At 43.7% G+C, this 19,808-nt stretch overlaps 1 protein-coding gene across 7 annotated transcripts in view; it reads right to left on the bottom strand.

Annotated features, from left to right (window-relative positions):
• MARCHF8 (membrane associated ring-CH-type finger 8) overlaps positions 1-19,808 on the bottom strand; it is a 585,276-nt gene that overhangs the window by 315,741 nt on the left and 249,727 nt on the right. For 2 of the 7 annotated variants that reach the window (XM_069240428.1, XM_069240431.1), the window contains exon 2: positions 10,902-11,113. The exons of the other annotated variants lie outside the window; for them this stretch is intronic. In XM_069240428.1, the coding sequence (XP_069096529.1) occupies positions 10,902-10,931 (30 nt within the window). In that variant the 5' untranslated portion in view covers positions 10,932-11,113. The remainder of the gene's footprint in view (positions 1-10,901; positions 11,114-19,808) is intronic. 7 annotated transcript variants of the gene reach the window in all.

The following is a 19,808-nucleotide window of genomic DNA, read 5'->3' as shown; positions in this document are numbered from 1 at the left end:
ACAGATGGGAAATAAGGCTTGGAACATCTCAATCCAATTTAGTGAAAACTAAACCTTAAACAACGTTAAACTCGGCTTACAGCATCCTTATGAGTCACCCACGTAGCATCAGAATTCCATTTTTTTTACCAACAACACAGTGACCATTACAGTTTCAAACCTTACAAATGAGTTTCCATTTAAAGGAGTCTTAAATATATATGTTCATAATACATCAGTGACCATGAGAAACCCAACGGATGTAGATTAAACTATAGTATTGTATGTGGGGGCCAGCCAACAAAGTTTTTGTGAATTGTTTCACCTTTAAATATTTGCACTTTGAAAAATGTGTCAATTAATCTATTTTTGTGCCTTTCTAAAGAGGACGTTTTTGAACATTATTGAAAATGCAGAGAATGGACAGTGGACTGCTCTGCTATTTGCCACTTAACTGGTATGTCTCAGCAGCATTCACTTGCGTTGGTGTAACGTTTCTTCGGTTTTGTGACTACAATGGATATAACATTGATGCTTGTCTTTTAACACTTTACCGTAGAACAAAGTAGCATGGACTGACAGCCCTTCTAGTTGTGTACTGTAAAATGCATTTTCTACAGTGGCGGAGGGGCATCGCCCCACCCCAGGCTGAGCCAGCAGATGAAAAATAAAACGATAGCTTGCTATCATTTTATTTTTCATAATTTTTCATCTGCTGGCTGAGCCAGCAGAGTGTACAGGGAGGGGTGGGGCTGGGCCACGGGAGGTGGGAAGGGGGGAGGAGGGGAGAGTGCACTAAGTGTGCATGTGTGTTTGCGCACTTAGGTTTCTCCAACCCAGCTGTATACACAGCCAGGCTGAAGAAACAGCACAGACCCCAGGCTTGCGTCTGAGCTGCATTCCAAGTCACTCAGACCAATCCTGACGCAGCTTACATGCTATGTTTAGCATGTAAGCAGCACCAGGATTGCTGGGAAGCCAGTGAATGCTGGGACACCACAAGAGGAGTGAGGCAGCTGGAGGCAGCGGCGCAAGGGAAACAGTAAGTGTTTTGTTTAAAATAATGTTGTTTCCTCCGTAGTCCCCCAATCCCCAAACCCTCCCCCTTGACATATGCAGCGGCCGCTGCTGATATTCTAATGACAATTAACTTATTTATATTTGTTAGTCTGTAACTAAACAATATCAACAGTTCAAAAAGTATAAATGGCAAAATTACTGACCTTCGGTAACACTTTCTTGTGATAATCTAACTGCAGATTCCTCACCTTCTAAATTCCTCCAAGGTGCCAGACTGAATCCAGCAGCTTTTCCAGCAGTTACTCCTGTGTGCAGATGTTGTCCATGAAGCACCTTCAGTGTGAGCCCACTGAAGGGAGTAATTCCATTGGAGAACCCACATGTGCTAACAGGCATGAGGCACCAGCAGGATACAAGATTCTAGGAAACTCTGAACTGTCTGGACTGGAAACCAGGACCAAGCCCAAAACATTGTGACCATATCCTGAATTTCCTGGACTCCGTTTCTGGGTGGGAAGGCTTTGAACGCCACTACATTCAGAAATGCTCTTATAGAGAATCCTTTACACCGACCAGAAGTTAGATTTCAGTTTGTTGAAAGAGCTGTTTACAGACGGTCAGCTACCAACTGGGAAAAGCCCACTTCCAACAGCCAGTCATCCAAAGACATGCTTTGCCAACCAGCAAAAATGGTCCACAACCAGTCATCACCTTTGTGAGTCTCCCAGGGGCCAACGTGAGTTCAATGGGTAGTAAAGCAAAGATAAATTGGAGTAATCATCTGTGGGACTGCAGGTTTGGCACTTGAAAGTACTCGTCCTGCAAGTCCAAGGATACCATCCAGTCCCCAAGGTCCAGAGTGGATAAAACCTGAGCCTGGGTTAGCATTTTGAACTTGTCCTTACAAAGAAAAGTAATCAGGAATTTAAGGTCCAAAGTTAGTCTGAGGCTGCCGTCCTTCTAGGGTACCAATAAACAGCAGCACCTGCTCCCTCTCTGTTCAACAAGCACGTTCTCTGTTGCCCCTTTCATCGGTAATGAAATAAACTTCCCTGGAAAGGACAGAGGTATGTTCTGCCGAAATCTGGGTAAAAACGGGAGGAACTGGAGGAGGCATGGAAAGGTGCAGCCTTGACTGACAATCTGCAGGACCTACTAGTCAAAAGACTTCAATGCCTGTTTCAGATGGATTTAAGGTGTCAATATAACCTATAATTTCAAAACATCTGCACGGTCTCATTACTACTTTGAGAACAAGGGAGCCCTAAAGCAGTGATTCAGAGAGGTCAGGTTATTTTTTTCATTCAATTCATTCAACAGAATAATAATTAAAAAAAATGTTCTTAAACTACCTCATTTGCTGCAATTTTACAAAACACTGTGGTAGGGCAGTAGGAGAGGAAGCCCAAATATCTTTTTTGTTAATTTTAATGTCAAAATAAAATCAAACATTAATATGTACTGCAGCCTTTTTCACATTAGTAATATTATACCATGTATGGTTTCATTGAAGTCCATTATTATTTTCAGAAGATGGCAACCATATTATGCAGCGTTAATTCTATACATATCTGCCTTGTATAATCTCTTTTACATGCTGCATTAAAAAAATTATAATTACTTACTGGATCTTTATGGACACTTTTTATGAATCTCATTTAATATTGTTTTTAAAGTTTTCACCTTTACAGCGCGTTACTTTTTGATTCATGTCTCAACTCCTCTTAATTCAAACTCATTTTCTGCAGCTGCTAGGAAGGAAGTCAGGGCCCCAGATATCCTGAGGCCTTCACGAAACTGGCAATGTCACATTATATAAATCTGATATTATTTTTTTTTAATATTAAATCTTGAATCCACTCCTTCACCTTTCCATCTTGTCCACTGCCCGAGCAAAGCGCCAACCTTATCTTTGCTAATAACAAGGCCTACGCCACAATCCTACATGCCTCGAACAGAACATAAGCTACATATCCCAAAAGAGCTAAAAGTGATAAGCTAGAGTCGCCACTCCAGTCACTTCTGACAATGCCTCAAATGTTTTGGACCAAAAAGCATTCAGTATCAGACACTGTCATGCCAGGTGGATGAAAGCTGCAACCTGCATATGGCATTTTACACATCTTGCATCTTCGTACAAATCTGCTGTATATAAAGACCTTTCGATGGAGGACATAGGAGGAGCCATACAGTAATTACAATCGGGGAAAGCAGCGGGCCCAAACGGCCAGCCGGTAGAACTCTACAAATGTACACCAGACATGTTAAATATGTTTATGCCCGCAAGAGAAGAGAATTACTTGCCGTAAGACCAAAGGTTGGCAACCATTGTGGTTATCCAAAAAGACAGGTAAGCCTCCAGATGCATGCAGTTCATATAGGCCTATTTCACTACTAAATTTAGTGGCTAAAGTGCTGGTGAAGGCCCTAGTGAACTGACTGAGTACGGTAATAACCTCGATAATATATCGTGATCAGTCAGGCTTTATGCCTCACAGAAGCATCCATCTCAATTTCAGATGCCTATATGAAGTACTACACATGACCGCTACTAAACCCATTCAAAAGGACGCACTGCTATCGGTGGATGCCCGTATGGCTTTTAACAGCATTGAGTGGAACTATTTGCGGCCCTGGCCAAGCTGGGGTTTAGTCTGCGGTTCTGTACTTGGATCAGGCTTCTATATAGCGAGCAGAGGGTGCGGGTCAACGGCGCCTTAGCACAGTTGTTCACCCTGCCCATTGTCCCCAATTGTATTTGCTCTTGCACTGGAGGCTCTTGCGGCCTGGATACGCCAGGACCCACTTGTTAAAGGTATTATAGGAGCTGGGGAATGGGAAGAGCATATTTCTCTATACACGGACTATGTACTACTAAACACTGCACAACCACACATTCCAGTTGATTGATTACCGCAAATCTTCCAAATCTTCTCTGACTATTCAGGGTACCAGATTAACTGGGATAAATTCTTCATCTTTCCCCTGGCTGGTGGCATCTCTTTCCTATCATCAAGGTGCGCAGCCTTGGGGATAAGGAACAGGCTCAAGTACTTAGGTATCCATATAATGCGAGATGCTGGTGAATTTCTGACATAAAACCTGTATCCCCATCTAGCGAGACTGCAGAATTATGTGACCCACTGCTTGAGACTCCCAATATCCCTGATGGGTAGGGCTGTACTCTTTAAGATGACTGCCTTCTCGCGCTCTCTGCATGTCCTGCAAAACACCCCATACAAAATACTATCAGATTTCTTTCACAAGATTGATAGTGTACTGCGCAAACTCCTTTGGGATGGAGGGAGCTCACAAATGGGAATTGTGTGAGCTTCAGAGGGGAGTAACTGAAGGGGGCATAGCAGTGCTGGATGTGAGGAAATACTGCTGGGCAGCCCAATTAGTTAATATTAATGATTTGGGGTTCCCAGATAGAGATGAGCTGGCATATAGAGTGGGCCAACGGGTAACAAGTAGCCATAACTACCCCCCTCTGCTGTATTGCAAAGGGAAAAAAAGGGACCTTCAGATTCATACACAAACAGTGGTAGGAGTATGGAGGGAAGCTAATAGATTTTTGGGCTAGGGAGACATATTACCAGAGAGAACCCCATTATGGGAGATGGGGAACCTGAAGGGATTCAAAAAATGGGGATTATTGGGGATAGATTTCTTGAGGGATATCTGGAGGGACCGAGCCCTGATTACATTTGAGGAATTTCAAGGGGAATACGAAATGGCAGAGACAGAAAGGTTCCACTATTTACAGATGGGTCACACGCTGAAGAGGCACATACCGGAGGGGGATCAGTTGCCGGAATACTCAACCCTAGAAGACCAACTGCTGGTGGATCCAATGACTGTTAAAGCCACCTCATTAAAGTATGAGAAAATCATGAATAACTCCCTCACCTCCTGCAGACTTTGAGGGAGGCCTGGGAGGTATACTTGTGACTAATATAAGATGATGACTGATGGACGCACTACAGAGTCCTAGAGACATAGCAATCCGGGCCAGATTCTGATTGTTACAACTGAGGTTACTACATAGATCCTATACACCTTTATCGCTACTGCACCGCACAGGGAGATGCACCACTGACCTAAATGCTATGACAAAGTAGGCTCTTTCTTTCGCACACTATGGCTGAGCCATAGAATCCAACAATGCTGGAAGGAGATGGTACAGGTCATGTCCAGAGTCACGGGCCTTGTTATACCGCTGGAGGACAGGTGGCATATATTCTGCATAACTGGGGAAGAAGTGCGGCCTATGTATCAAAAGATATGGTTAATACTGGCAGCAGGAATGGCCAAGAGAAACATAACCAGGGCTTGGGGAGCAGATCGTCCTCTGGGCGTGGAAGACTGGGAGGCAGACCTGGACTGCTGCCAAAGAGCTGAAAAGGTAATAATTTACCAGAGTTGAGGGTGCCCAAATAAGTAAGGGAAGGTGTGGGGTCATTGGACCACTTACAGAGGATAGTGAAGGGAAGATGAGCCAAGATTGAGGTCAGGGGCCTGATTGAGGCCGAAGAAAAAAGTTTGATCTGTACTGGACAGCAAATGCCAATATATCACATGCCTTTTGAATGTATAGACTTTAAAGCTGCTGTGAACTGACTGCCCTAATCTCCTGTTATGCCAGTCAGGATAGTGATTGTTTAACTCTGTTGGTGTATGCTGAGCAATTGTTAATAAAAAGATTTTCAAAAATATCTGCGCTATATAATGTTTCTGGAGTGTTAAGAATGTATAGTGAGGCAGCCTTTTTCTAATACTCATTGATTCCTCCCTAGTTTGATAACAGCAATATTCTCACTGAGCACTTGTTACCTGGAAGGAAGATAAGCATCCCACTTCTGGTGTGTCATCGATATGTCTCACTTTACCTCTCCCTGAGTTGTAAGATGAGGTGTGCATATAAGTTGTTAACATTTCTGATGAGAATAGGCTTACCAATGGATGTACTGGGTTGTTCCGGAAAAGAAGGAAGAACCTCCTGCGTAGTATTTTTAGTCTACAATGCAAGAATGTATCCAAACGTGTAGTTCCACCTATATTTTCAAATGATGATCTGTACAAGAACTATAGAATAATCCCCTCCAACACTGATGGAGCATATTGCAGAGCTGTGCCTGCATCTTCGGTTCTGCTATCAAAGAAAGCAATGGACTGAACCTGAGGAAATGTTGACACACATACTGTAGTCAATCAGGAAATATAATAGTTTTAAGGCCTTTGTATGGATGAACATATTACTGTTATCAAGGGGCAAGAGAATGCCAAATTATCTTCCACCACAAGATGCAGCTAGAGTTGTCTTGGGGGGGGGGGGGGAAACCACCATGTGCACGTACAGTCTAAGCGTTTCCCTTAGTATTCATGGCGTCTTATTCAGCATAACAGAGAGATCATGAATCGGAGTTCCCTGATGAAACTCAGATTCAGGGGTATTTGTATGTTTACAAAAAGATACAGAAGCTTTGGCAGTATCGTCGTCGTTATCAGCGCTAGGGGGCAAAGTCAAAGTGGCAGCAACACCAAACGTTTTATCTTTACATTGATGTCTTCACTGGCTGTGCCACAATTTTCTAGAATAATAATCTCTATTTTTCGATGTAACCTCACTCCTAAATACCTTACAGGGTCTTCAGATCACTCTAGGAGATATACAGTTATGAATCTGACCCTGGTATCTGTTCATGAAATAACAATGTGTGTGCCACACTGAATTAAAAGCCGTGAAACTTCCCTACATCATACACGTTACTTGACAATGGGAATGAAATTGTCTATCAGGTTCGTAATTACTATCAGCAATTCGTCAGCATAGAATGAAATAAGTAGTCTGCTCTTTCGGAGTGTAACACCCCTAAGAATGTGGCATTAACGCAATACACTTACTAGCGGTTCAATTGCTACAGCAAACAACAAGAGCAAATCAGGAGAACCCTGTTGTATCCCCACTTAAGAGAGAATGGCACAGAGAGTGCACTATTGAACCTAATGGTTGCTTATGTAACAGGGTAACCCAAACTATAAAATCATACCCCACCCTCACTCGTTCAAGCAGGAGGAACAAATATTCCCATTCTCTGGAATCTAAAGCTTCTGCTTTATTTATAAATACGGCTGCCTCAATTCCGCCTTAATCAATGGAATAGAGAGGGAAAGGTATGTAAAATGTTAGATGTGAGAGACCGCGGCATGAATTTGAATTGTTATGATGGTATAAGGCCCATCATCAGATTCGGCAGTTGAAGGCTTTGTACTTTTTAAACCGCATTTATTAAAGGCAGCAGACGACAGAGTAACATGTGTAAGGGGGCTTATCGTGCGATGATGTGTTCCCGTTTTAAACTATACTAGTTACCACATTTTGAAGTAAAGATGTTTTTAATTGTAAGTACATGTATTTCTATGTATTCTTGTAATTTTGACTGTGAATGTAACATGGGGCGAGCATCATGGATCAGATGACGCAAAATAAATGTACTTTGATTTTTTCACCTTACACTTGACACCCTGATTAATGTATTAAGGGATGTGTAGTCCACGTTTTTTTCTAAAATAACCAGTTGGAGCAATGTGCTTGATAACGAGTTTTAGGCGTTGCAGAAAAAATATGCCAAAATCACAAAGATATTTTCAGTCATGAACGTAAGTTTATGGATGAAAGTGTCTCCATTTATGCCTTCTAGCTATTCAGGTAAGAATTTCTGGCAGATGTAAGTGGGTTTACGGTTAAGGATTTCTCTGCTGCAAGTGCAGAAAAATACGTAGCGGCAAATCCCATTCAAGACGAGGCAAGTGTGTGTTACATGACATTCCCACTGATAGTATGTCTGAAAACCTGCCCCTTTCCAGTTGCACTAATGGGATGTTTGTGAATTCCCAAAAGCAGTAAGTCTGCAACAGTACGTAAAGAGATGCCATTTTTTCTTAACTTGGCATTATACAGGGAGTGCAGAATTATTAGGCAAATGAGTATTTTGACCACATCATCCTCTTTATGCATGTTGTCTTACTCCAAGCTGTATAGGCTCGAAAGCCTACTACCAATTAAGCATATTAGGTGATGTGCATCTCTGTAATGAGAAGGGGTGTGGTCTAATGACATCAACACTCTATATCAGGTGTGCATAATTATTAGGCAACTTCCTTTCCTTTGGCAAAATGGGTCAAAAGAAGGACTTGACCGGCTCAGAAAAGTCAAAAATAGTGAGATATCTTGCAGAGGGATGCAGCACTCTTAAAATTGCAAAGCTTCTGAAGCGTGTTCATCGAACAATCAAGCGTTTCATTCAAAATAGTCAACAGGGTCGCAAGAAGCGTGTGGAAAAACCAAGGCGCAAAATAACTGCCCATGAACTGAGAAAAGTCAAGCGTGCAGCTGCCACGATGCCACTTGCCACCAGTTTGGCCATATTTCAGAGCTGCAACATCACTGGAGTGCCCAAAAGCACAAGGTGTGCAATACTCAGAGACATGGCCAAGGTAAGAAAGGCTGAAAGACGACCACCACTGAACAAGACACACTAGCTGAAACGTCAAGACTGGGCCAAGAAATATCTCAAGACTGATTTTTCTAAAGTTTTATGGACTGATGAAATGAGAGTGAGTCTTGATGGGCCAGATGGATGGGCCCGTGGCTGGATTGGTAAAGGGCAGAGAGCTCCAGTCCGACTCAGACGCCAGCAAGGTGGAGGTGGAGTACTGGTTTGGGCTGGTATCAAAGATGAGCTTGTGGGGCCTTTTCGGGTTGAGGATGGAGTCAAGCTCAACTCCCAGTCCTACTGCCAGTTCCTGGAAGACACCTTCTTCAAGCAGTGGTACAGGAAGAAGTCTGCATCCTTCAAGAAAAACATGATTTTCATGCAGGACAATGCTCCATCACACGCGTCCAAGTACTCCACAGCGTGGCTGGCAAGAAAGGGTATAAAAGAAGGAAATCTAATGACATGGCCTCCTTGTTCACCTGATCTGAACCCCATTGAGAACCTGTGGTCCATCATCAAATGTGAGATTTACAAGGAGGGAAAACAGTACACCTCTCTGAACAGTGTCTGGGAGGCTGTGGTTGCTGCTGCACGCAATGTTGATGGTGAACAGATCAAAACACTGACAGAATCCATGGATGGCAGGCTTTTGAGTGTCCTTGCAAAGAAAGGTGGCTATATTGGTCACTGATTTGTTTTTGTTTTGTTTTTGAATGTCAGAAATGTATATTTGTGAATGTTGAGATGTTATATTGGTTTCACTGGTAATAATAAATAATTGAAATGGGTATATATTTTTTTTTGTTGAGTTGCCTAATAATTATGCACAGTAATAGTCACCTGCACACACAGATATCCCCCTAACATAGCTAAAACTAAAAACTACTTCCAAAAATATTCAGCTTTGATATTAATGAGTTTTTTGGGTTCATTGAGAACATGGTTGTTGTTCAATAATAAAATTAATCCTCAAAAATACAACTTGCCTAATAATTCTGCACTCCCTGTACTGCCAGCCAAGACGAGAGGTGGAAACCTCCGCTTTCAGCAACTGCAATATTCAACAACTATGGACTCTAATTGCGCTTAAAGTGAACGCAACTAAGCTGTTTGAATGAACACTCCTTTCTCAATAGGTACTAATGATATAGATGTTGTTTCGCTTTCAGTGACCCAACAGCTGTCATTAGTTTCAAGTTGCCTTAAAAACTATCTAGTTCTGAATTAAGAGAAATTCATCAAATGCCACAGACGCCAGACCATCTCACTGCCTGTAAATCTCCTTCTCTAGTGATATGGAGCAAGGAAAACATGCATTTTAAAAGTAGGCCAGGCAGGCCTTTATTTACCATTGCTGTCCATAAAGAAACAGAGTTGGTTGAACACGTCATTCTGGTAAGAAGCTCACATGAAAACATGTTAAGCTTCAGCAGAGCACGTGATCTCTAATCTTCTCAGGGATTCCACATAAAGCTGACAATCTTTACATGAACGTGTGAAGCAATTTCTAAAACCGAGGGGGGATTTAAAGATGAAAATGCGTTGAATCCTAGCAATGTTTGCAACAACATCCAATCGCACCAGTTGCAAGTAATTCTGCACTCCTACCTTCAACTGTGTCCTGTGGGTTCAAGTTTTGATTCTGGGTGGCTACCATACCCTCTGTGAAGGCAGCCAGTTCACTGCCAGAGACGGCACCTTACCCCACAAGACAGAAAAAAGGCAAACAGCAAACATTTTCTTTGCAAACTTGATGACATGTCAGTGCTTGGCACACATTAAGAGAGCCCTGCAAATTATATAGATACACAGAACGAAAAGGCATCGTGGTCCTGCTGGACGATAGTTAAAAAATCTGCCCTTTGGTCTATTTGCGAAGTTGGACTCATAATTTTAGGGCACCAATCTGCTCCACTTGAAAAGATAAACACGGGCATTTATTGGAAGGACGCACAAGCATACGAATATTCCGATATCTGGCTCTGCCTCGCTGCGCTCGTCGCATGCAGTATTTACAGAACGGTGATGTAATATAAGACTGCTGTGTATGATTCGTGTAATAACAGTGTAACAATACTCAAGCCTTCCGTCACGAGAACCGTGCACCTATTGATAAATGCACAACAGACAGAGAGTGCTTTATAATTGCTAAGGCAGTTGAGTCGCGATCACGAACAACAGATTTGCATTTAACGTGACGGAGAAATGCTCCTTCGCTAGCAGCAGACAATGGAGAGCAAACGGAAACATGAATTGGAATGTAGCTGCATTTATACAATTAAGCTTCTCCCCGGCAGGCCCTTCCATGTCACCGCCATGGAAACATATTTTGGACGTCCTCGTGTCCTAACAAAAGACACCTGGGAATATTTGACGGCGACAAGAAGACAGCTGTCCTACCTGAAGCTTCATCTTCCAGCACATATGCATCGGCGTGCCCTTAATGGAGCTCCCCCTCGTCGCATGGCTCCTGTAATCCAGGCTGGAGATGGGAGCTGTGCGCGCACAGCTGCCGCCTGTCCTACATTCGCGTGCAGGCAGAGAGGAAGCGCTGCAGCTTGCCCGGGCTTGCTTAAGCCGCGATCAGTGAGGCGCCCCAGCTCCTCTTCCAGCTGATTCCAGGGAAAGAAGATGAGCGATGATTAATGGATGAGGGCTCCCTCAATGTGCTTCACTTTGTCCTCTCAGCCCTCCCACCCACGCCCCATGGAGACAGACCCGGGAGACAGCGGTGATCAGCTGATAAGAGCACGGTGGCTTAGATACAGACGGGCTTCTGTTATTTATTGCATGCAGGCTCTTCCTTCAATAGGATAGTACATAATTGCCCACACTGTCGAAGAAAATACAGGCTGCTTTCATTAATATATTTTGCGTCTTGAGTCATTAATATATCCCTAGTTTGAAAACAAACAAACAAGCATTGGCAAAGTCAATAGGTGCCGCATATTTTAGAGTTATAGGCGTTGTCAATGCGAATGTCTTGTAACTGAGGATTTTTCACTGGCTCCCGAGTGTTACAAACATGTCTCAGACTACCCCTTGAGGGTTACTTCTGCACAAAGTAAATGCAAATAGCAATAAAATGTCCTAGTGGGAAAGAAACAGAATCTGCACATTGTTTGGCAAGAACATAAATCCTACTAAAAGTGTGATACATTTTTAAAGTTTTTAGTAAGATGATGTTTCTTACACGATTTACTTGCCAAACAATTTGATGGGCTTGTCTCGTGCACGGACTCTTGTGAGGCTCTTCCTCATAATTTGCTGGCTAGCCTATCTCCAGGTACTGGACAACTACCATGCTCATTTCCTTCTGCACGGCACAAACCCCAGGCTCATGCAGCTGCTTTTGTGCGTGAGTTCTACGCTTTCAAGTGTGGGTGGAACATGTGTCCATAGATGAAGGGTATATAGCACAGCAGCCACCTTAGAATATGGGAGGCCATACTGGGACTGTATGTTGAAACGTGCCGAGGGGGCACGTTTTTGAAGACATTAAAAAGATACGAGAAGGGATTCTCGTCAAGAAAAAAACGCCTTGACTTTAAAATAAAAGTCTGGGGTTTGTTTTTAATAATTAACATGTGGCAACATTCATTATTTTATAATAAGAGTTAATTATAAATGCACGTAAATAATTAATTGCTAGTAGTATTTTTGATAAATGGGAAAACAATCTGCAATATACTTTTTAGTTATTTCTTGTTGTCTGAGTCAACCAAGATGGCCGCCGCATTCTCCTGACTGAAGGCCGCTGAGTCACTGGTCTCTTCCTTATGTCTCTACACCTACATTATTCGCGTGTGCCCCTACTACTGTGACGCCACGGATGATAAAAATTAATATCAAATCATAAATATTCTTTTTATCACCAGCGGGAGTTATATTGGTGTGTACCGGGGCCTGCAGCCTTGAGCTCGTGCCGATAGTCACACAAGCAATCAAGGGCAGCTCGGATATTTGAAAGTGGCAGGGAGAAACAGGCACCCTTGAAAAACAGTGTCTGACATATGACCTCGGTTTTTGAACGTACAGCAACCGTGACGAGGTAAGAACAAGATTTACAGGCCGAGTGAGTGAAAACACAAGCACTAGTGGGAAGTGCTCTTAAACCAAGACAAAAGTAGTTCCTAAAACAGTTCCTAAAATGGGAACAGTGGATGTGTAATAGTAATTAGTCCATCATCTTGGGGAGGGCTAAACAGAGGAAGGTGCTTGACACATGCATACCATAGACAAATGGGAAGAAAGAATAAGAAAGCAAGGATGGAGCCAGCAAATGGGAAGCCTATGGGCGGGCTGAAGCCCACATATTGAATACAACAGTCTCTTCGAGATGTATTATGCGCTGTCCAGCCGAGATTCAAAAAAGGGTGCATGCAAACGTATTATTTAGTGCATCTACAGTGGGGCTCAAGAGGAGACTGCTTGTGAGTTTATTTAATAAGCATGTCATACTTTAATTCTTATTTAAGTTTTTTAGAGTGCGAAGCAGGCCACGGAGGGCATTACAGCTGTATATGCCGGGAAGGACATGCGAGGCGAGGGAGTTGGACACACCAGAACAACAGTTCACATAAATAAGTGTTTAATTTATGCCAGTGGTTGCAAGTAGTGTTACCAGCACTCATTTGTGGGCAGGGGCATATTTTATCTTCATACAACTTTGAGGCGGTACAAGAAAGAATGGCAAAAAAGGGAGAGTGAAGGGAAGAATAGAAAGACATGGATAGAGAAGAAAGCAGGGATAAATAAAAAAAGAAGCAGCACAATTGAGGTCAACACATAGGTAGTGTAGGATTGTGAGAAAAAGAATCAAGAATAAGCAATCTTGGCATTCAACAACGGGTACCTTAAAAACTTTGTTCCATTTTAATAAATAAATCAAATACTAACAATATATTTCTTTTCACATCTTACCAGAAATGTGGAATATGAATGTGAAAATAAAGTGCAGCAACAGGCATTGGCAAAAAGCCTATGCAGCTGTACTAGTAAAAGAACACTGCAGGCCCAAACCTAATCCTGACCGGAATAGGGTGAAGAGTTCACTTGAGGACACACTGAAATAAGTAACAGGAAAGGGTTGCAATTAAAAGCAAAATAGTGTTTAGCAAGCATGCATATTTACAACTCTTAGCACACAGGCTCACTGGCATGAACTTCATGTTTCCAAATATACTGTAACCTGATAAGACAATGAGTGTGGGAAATCTAATCAGTTCAGACTACACAGAGGTCTTAGGGTTATATTGTTAGCGCAGACATAGTATAAGAGTTGTATTTACCTCAAATATGTATGTATTCTAGAATGAAGACCAGATAATTTGCAGAGCATTGTTAAAGCCACAAATGAAGAATGTGTAGAAGATTTCTTTAAAGTTTAGGGGTAACTGGGTCACAGGTGTTCAAATATTTTTCTGTTTCAATCTATGACTGGCCAGTCAATTATTATTTACTAATTGAGACCAGCTGCCTGCCTGTGTGAGGAGGGTCGATCTTCCTGTCACAACAGTAAAGTGCTGACTTTACATTGGCAAAAAGGAGTTTGTCTTTCCTTTCATTTTTAAAGTGTTGAATTACCTTACAACAGTTGGTGAGCAATGCTCCCTCTAATTTTTGGTTCCCGTGTGTGGCAACAGAATGTTTGCGTGCACACCTTTCTAACTTGTGTATGCAGATGAGTGATCAGATGACCAACTGTAGGAGGCTGGACTGGCTTGTAGTGAGTACCTAGGGGTACTTGCACCTTGCACCAGGCCCAGTTATCCCTTATTAGTGTATAGGGTGTCTAGCAGCTTAGGCTGATAGATAATGGTAGCTTAGCAGAGCAGCTTAGGCTGAACTAGGAGACGTGTGAAGCTACTACAGTACCACTTAGTGTCATATGCACAATATCATAAGAAAACACAATACACAGTTATACTAAAAATAAAGGTACTTTATTTTTATGACAATATGCCAAAGTATCTCAGAGTGTACCCTCAGTGAGAGGATAGGAAATATACACAAGATATATATACACAATACCAGAAATATGCAGTATAGTCTTAGAAAACAGTGCAAACAATGTATAGTTACAATAGGATGCAATGGGGACACATAGGGATAGGGGCAACACAAACCATATACTCCAAAAGTGGAATGTGAACCACGAATGGACCCCAAACCTATGTGACCTTGTAGAGGGTCGCTGGGACTATTAGAAAATAGTGAGGGTTAGAAAAATAGCCCACCCCAAGACCCTGCAAAGTGAGTGCAAAGTGCACTAAAGTTCCCCAAAGGACAAAGAAGTCGTGATAGGGGAATAAGGCAGGAAAGACACAAACCAACAATGCAACAACGCTGGATTTCCAATCTGGGGTACCTGTGGAACAAGGGGACCAAGTCCAAAAGTCACAAGCAAGTCGGAGATGGGCAGATGCCCAGGAAATGCCAGCTGCGGGTGCAAAGAAGCTTCGACTGGACTGAAGAAGCTGCGGTTTCTGCAGGAACGCAAAGGGCTAGAGACTTCCCCTTTGGAGGACGGATCCCTCTCGCCTTGTAGAGTCGTGCAGAAGTGTTTTCCCGCCGAAAGAACGCCAACAAGCCTTGCTAGCTGCAAATCGTGCGGTTAGCGTTTTTGGACGCTGCTGCGGCCCAGGAGGGACCAGGAGGTCACAAATTGGACCAGGAGGTAGAGGGGACGTCGAGCAAGACAAGGAGCCCTCTTAGCAGCAGGTAGCACCCGGAGAAGTGCCAGAAACAGGCACTACGAGGATGCGTGAAACGGTGCTCACCCGAAGTTACACAAAGGAGTCCCACGTCGCCGGAGACCAACTTAGAAAGTCGTGCAATGCAGGTTAGAGTGCCGTGGACCCAGGCTTGGCTGTGCACGGAGGATTTCCGCCGGAAGTGCACAGGGGCCGGAGTAGCTGCAAAAGTCGCGGTTCCCAGCAATGCAGTCTAGCGAGGTGAGGCAAGGACTTACCTCCACCAAACTTGGACTGAAGAGTCACTGGACTGTGGGGGTCACTTGGACACAGTTGCTGGATTCGAGGGACCTCGCTCGTCGTGCTGAGAGGAGACCCAAGGGACCGGTAATGCAGCTTTTTGGTGCCTGCGGTTGCAGGGGGACGATTCAGTCGACCCACGGGAGATTTCTTCGGAGCTTCTAGTGCAGAGAGGAGGCAGACTACCCCCACAGCATGCACCACCAGGAAAACAGTCGAGAAGGCGGCAGGATCAGCGTTACAGAGTTGCAGTAGTCGTCTTTGCTACTATGTTGCAGGTTTGCAGGCTTCCAGCGCGGTCAGCAGTCGATTCCTTGGCAGAAGGTGAAGCGAGAGATGCAGAGGAACTCGGATGAGCTCTTGCATTCGTTATCTAAGGAATCCCAAGAGACAGAGACCCTAAATAGCCAGAAAAGAGGGTTTGGCTACTTAGGAGAGAGGATAGGCTAGCAACACCTGAAGGAGCCTATCACAAGGAGTCTCTGACGTCACTGGCCACTCAGAGCAGTCCAGTGTGCCAGCAGCACCTCTGTTTCCAAGATGGCAGAGGTCTGGAGCACACTGGAGGAGCTCTGGGCACCTCCCAGGGGAGGTACAGGTCAGGGGAGTGGTCACTCCCCTTTCCTTTGTACAGTTTCACGCCAGAGCAGGGCTAAGGGGTCCCCTGAACCGGTGTAGACTGGCTTATGCAGAATTGGGCACATCTGTGCCCAAGAAAGCATTTCCAGAGGCTGGGGGAGGCTACTCCTCCCCAGCCTTCACACCATTTTCCAAAGGGAGAGGGTGTAACACCCTCTCTCAGAGTAAGTCCCTTGTTCTGCCATCCTGGGCCAGGCCTGGCTGGACCCCAGGAGGGCAGATGCCGGTCTGAGGGGTTGGCAGCAGCAGCAGCTGCAGTGAAACCCCGGGAAAGGCAGTATGGCAGTACCAGGGTCTGTGCTACAGACCACTGGGATCATGGGATTGTGCCAACTATGCCAGGATGGTATAGAGGGGGCAATTCCATGATCATAGACATATTACATGGCCATATTCGGAGTTACCATTGTGAAGCTACATATAGGTAGTGACCTATATGTAGTGCACGCGTGTAATGGTGTCCCCGCACTCACAAAGTCCGGGGAATTGGCCCTGAACAATGTGGGGGCACCTTGGCTAGTGCCAGGGTGCCCACACACTAAGTAACTTAGCACCCAACCTTTACTAGGTAAAGGATAGACATATAGGTGACTTATAAGTTACTTAAGTGCAGTGTAAAATGGCTGTGAAATAACGTGGACGTTATTTCACTCAGGCTGCAGTGGCAGGCCTGTGTAAGAATTGTCAGAGCTCCCTATGGGTGGCAAAAGAAATGCTGCAGCCCATAGGGATCTCCTGGAACCCCAATACCCTGGGTACCTCAGTACCATATACTAGGGAATTATAAGGGTGTTCCAGTAAGCCAATGTAAATTGGTAAAATTGGTCACTAGCCTGTCAGTGACAATTTGAAAGAAATGAGAGAGCATAACCACTGAGGTTCTGATTAGCAGAGCCTCAGTGAGACAGTTAGTCACTACACAGGTAACACATTCAGGCACACTTATGAGCACTGGGGCCCTGGTGAACAGGGTCCCAGTGACACATACAACTAAAACAACATATATACAGTGAAAAATGGGGGTAACATGCCAGGCAAGATGGTACTTTCCTACACCAACTAAGAAAATTGCCTAGCTACCACTTGAAGGTTGACAACAAGCACTGGCAACATCAATAGGTCTGGCTCATAAATGAAAGTGCCTCTTTATTCTGTGCCTAAACCCATCAATGACTAAGGGCCTCATTATGAGTTCAGTGGCTGGGATAACTCGTCTGCTGAACTTCCGACAGGAAGTTTGGCGCCATGCTGGCTACCTCCCCACCGGCCCATTACGACTTTCCTGCTGGGCTGACGGGTCAACCCAGCAGGAAAGTGGTGGCAGCATTGTCGCCATCTAGTAATGCAGTTGCCGCCGCAGGGTGCACGATCACCCTTGCAATGCTCACTGTCTGCACAGGGTGTTGGGCAGGGGACCCCCGCACTGTCCATACCAAGTGCATGGTCAGTGTAGGGGCCCCTCTGTGGCCCCCTGCACCTGTTGTCCACCAGCCTTTTCATGGAGGTGATACCGCCACAAAAAGGCTGGCGGAGAACCAGGTCGAAATCAGTATGCGGCGCTGCATGCATCGCTGCCCTCGCTGATTCCAACCTCAGCTACCGTCAGCCTGTCAAGATCACCGATCCCGGATGAAACGGCGGTACCCCGGTGGTCTGACTGCCAGGGTCGTAATGTGGCAGTCGGACTGCCACAGAGGCAGTGGTCCTGACCACCACCGCGAGGCTGATGGTCTCAAGACATCATATATGTATTCTATTACTCATCCCTGATCTCATGCATCCATTCATCACTGATACTCATACATTCATCCATTTACCCAACTGCAATGAAATTCATGAACAAACTCAGCAGCAAGATAAATAAAAAAGATAAAAGTACAAAAATGAAAACATGCTATCGCCTAAAAATGTCAGACGCATGCTTACAATAACAAACAAAGCAGAGAGTGGCTGTGTTGCAATGGTACTGTACATACTGTATCGTTTTATAGTTCCATCTGACTGCGAAATTTAGAAACCAATGTGTTGCCCATTTTGCAAAGGTAAAAACAATTAAACCTTATTGACAATATCCTTCCATGATGGTCAGGTGGTTTAGATGCAGTGGCTGTACATGTTGCAGTACACTGCAGATGAAGTCAGCGACAAGAAAGCAGTCAATTAGAACTGTCTTTGGAGCTGTAGTATGCTTTAATGATGAAAATAAAAAGAGGAGATTGAAACAAATGAAAAGGGGCCTGTAACTGGATAGCAGAAAAGCAAAGCACTGGCCCACTAGCCTCGTCACTGAAGCATACTCGTTTTTATGTGGCTGTGCACATGTGATCAGACTAATGTCACTCGCGTGCAAGAGTCAACGACTGAAGTGGTATATCAGTGGTATATATGATTTTTATCATTAGATCTTGGCAGACAACTAAATTTGCCAGTCCTTCCGATAAGATTCTAGGACGGTTGATTACAGTATAAATGTTGTACCCCTAAGGTTTGTCAAAGGGGTAATCAACACAAAACCCTTGCCTAAAAACTAATCTGTGAGATTGCCTATAGCAAAACACATTTGCAGGCTTGAACAGGGTGCAATAACAATCCACCCTTCAGGGCCTATTGGCTCTGACACATTTGTTTGTATTTCATAATAAGTAGGTCAGGTCTAGTGCCTGTATCAGAAATTTACATAAGAGATGGAACAGACCTATGGCATATCAAATACCTTTTCCCATTGAATCAATCAGGTCTATAGCTTTTGCCAGTGGCTCATCACTGTAATAAAGGCAGGCCAACTGTACTAAGCATAAACTTTTCTGCAAGGCACTCATCAATACAATTGCAAATATATGCAAAATTGCCATTGTCTAAATAAAAAATAAAAATAAAAATAAAAAAACCCTAAGGCGGGCTACCAAGGATCATCACAGTGCAAATCTTCTATCTCCACAATTTAGTTTGAGTCAGTCACCAACTCCAAACCCCTTGCTTATTATGGCAAACTATGAAATTCTATGCAAGTAAATGCCTGCCTACGGGCTTTAGCACAATATTATAACAATCCCCCATAATAGGCATATTGGTTTTAATAAATGCTTTTCATACTAATCAAGCCATACCTACTGCCTTTGTCATAACATTTTATAATAAACAGATCAGATATATGGCATCCGACGTAACTTTTCCCATTGCATGAATCAGGTCTATAGTCTTTTCCTTTGGCTTCACATCATATCCGGCAAAGTGCACAAAAGCTGATAACCAGCATGCATAAAGTTATAAAATTACAAATGTGATGAAAAATATCTGTTGATTCTCTCACAGTTGTCAACTTCAGTAAACAAATTTACAAAGAACGCTGCAAGGGATTCTGGTTCTTGTTTTTTTTCTAAGCATTTGCAGACTATAATCAGGGCCACTGGAATTAAGCAATTTTGCGGTCGCAACATTTCCCACATATTTGTGATCTTGCCGCATTTGCCATATAATCCATCATTTGCTACATAGGCTGCCGATTTTAAGAAACAAAGATTATTTCTAGTTCAAACAGATCATATGTTACTAAAAATGCAGCAACGCATGTTGTCATACAGCAGAAGACGTTTTACAAAGGTTGACTGCCCCCCCCTTTCTGTTGTTTATTGATGTATTTGGGTGCTAAACTGTTACTAATCAGGTGATCCGT

The sequence above is a fragment of the Pleurodeles waltl genome, chromosome 6 (assembly GCF_031143425.1).
Source record: "Pleurodeles waltl isolate 20211129_DDA chromosome 6, aPleWal1.hap1.20221129, whole genome shotgun sequence".
Classification (NCBI taxonomy): domain Eukaryota; kingdom Metazoa; phylum Chordata; class Amphibia; order Caudata; family Salamandridae; genus Pleurodeles; species Pleurodeles waltl.
The sequence above is the reverse complement of the archived record's forward strand: the minus strand, read 5'-3'. Positions and strand labels throughout refer to the sequence as shown.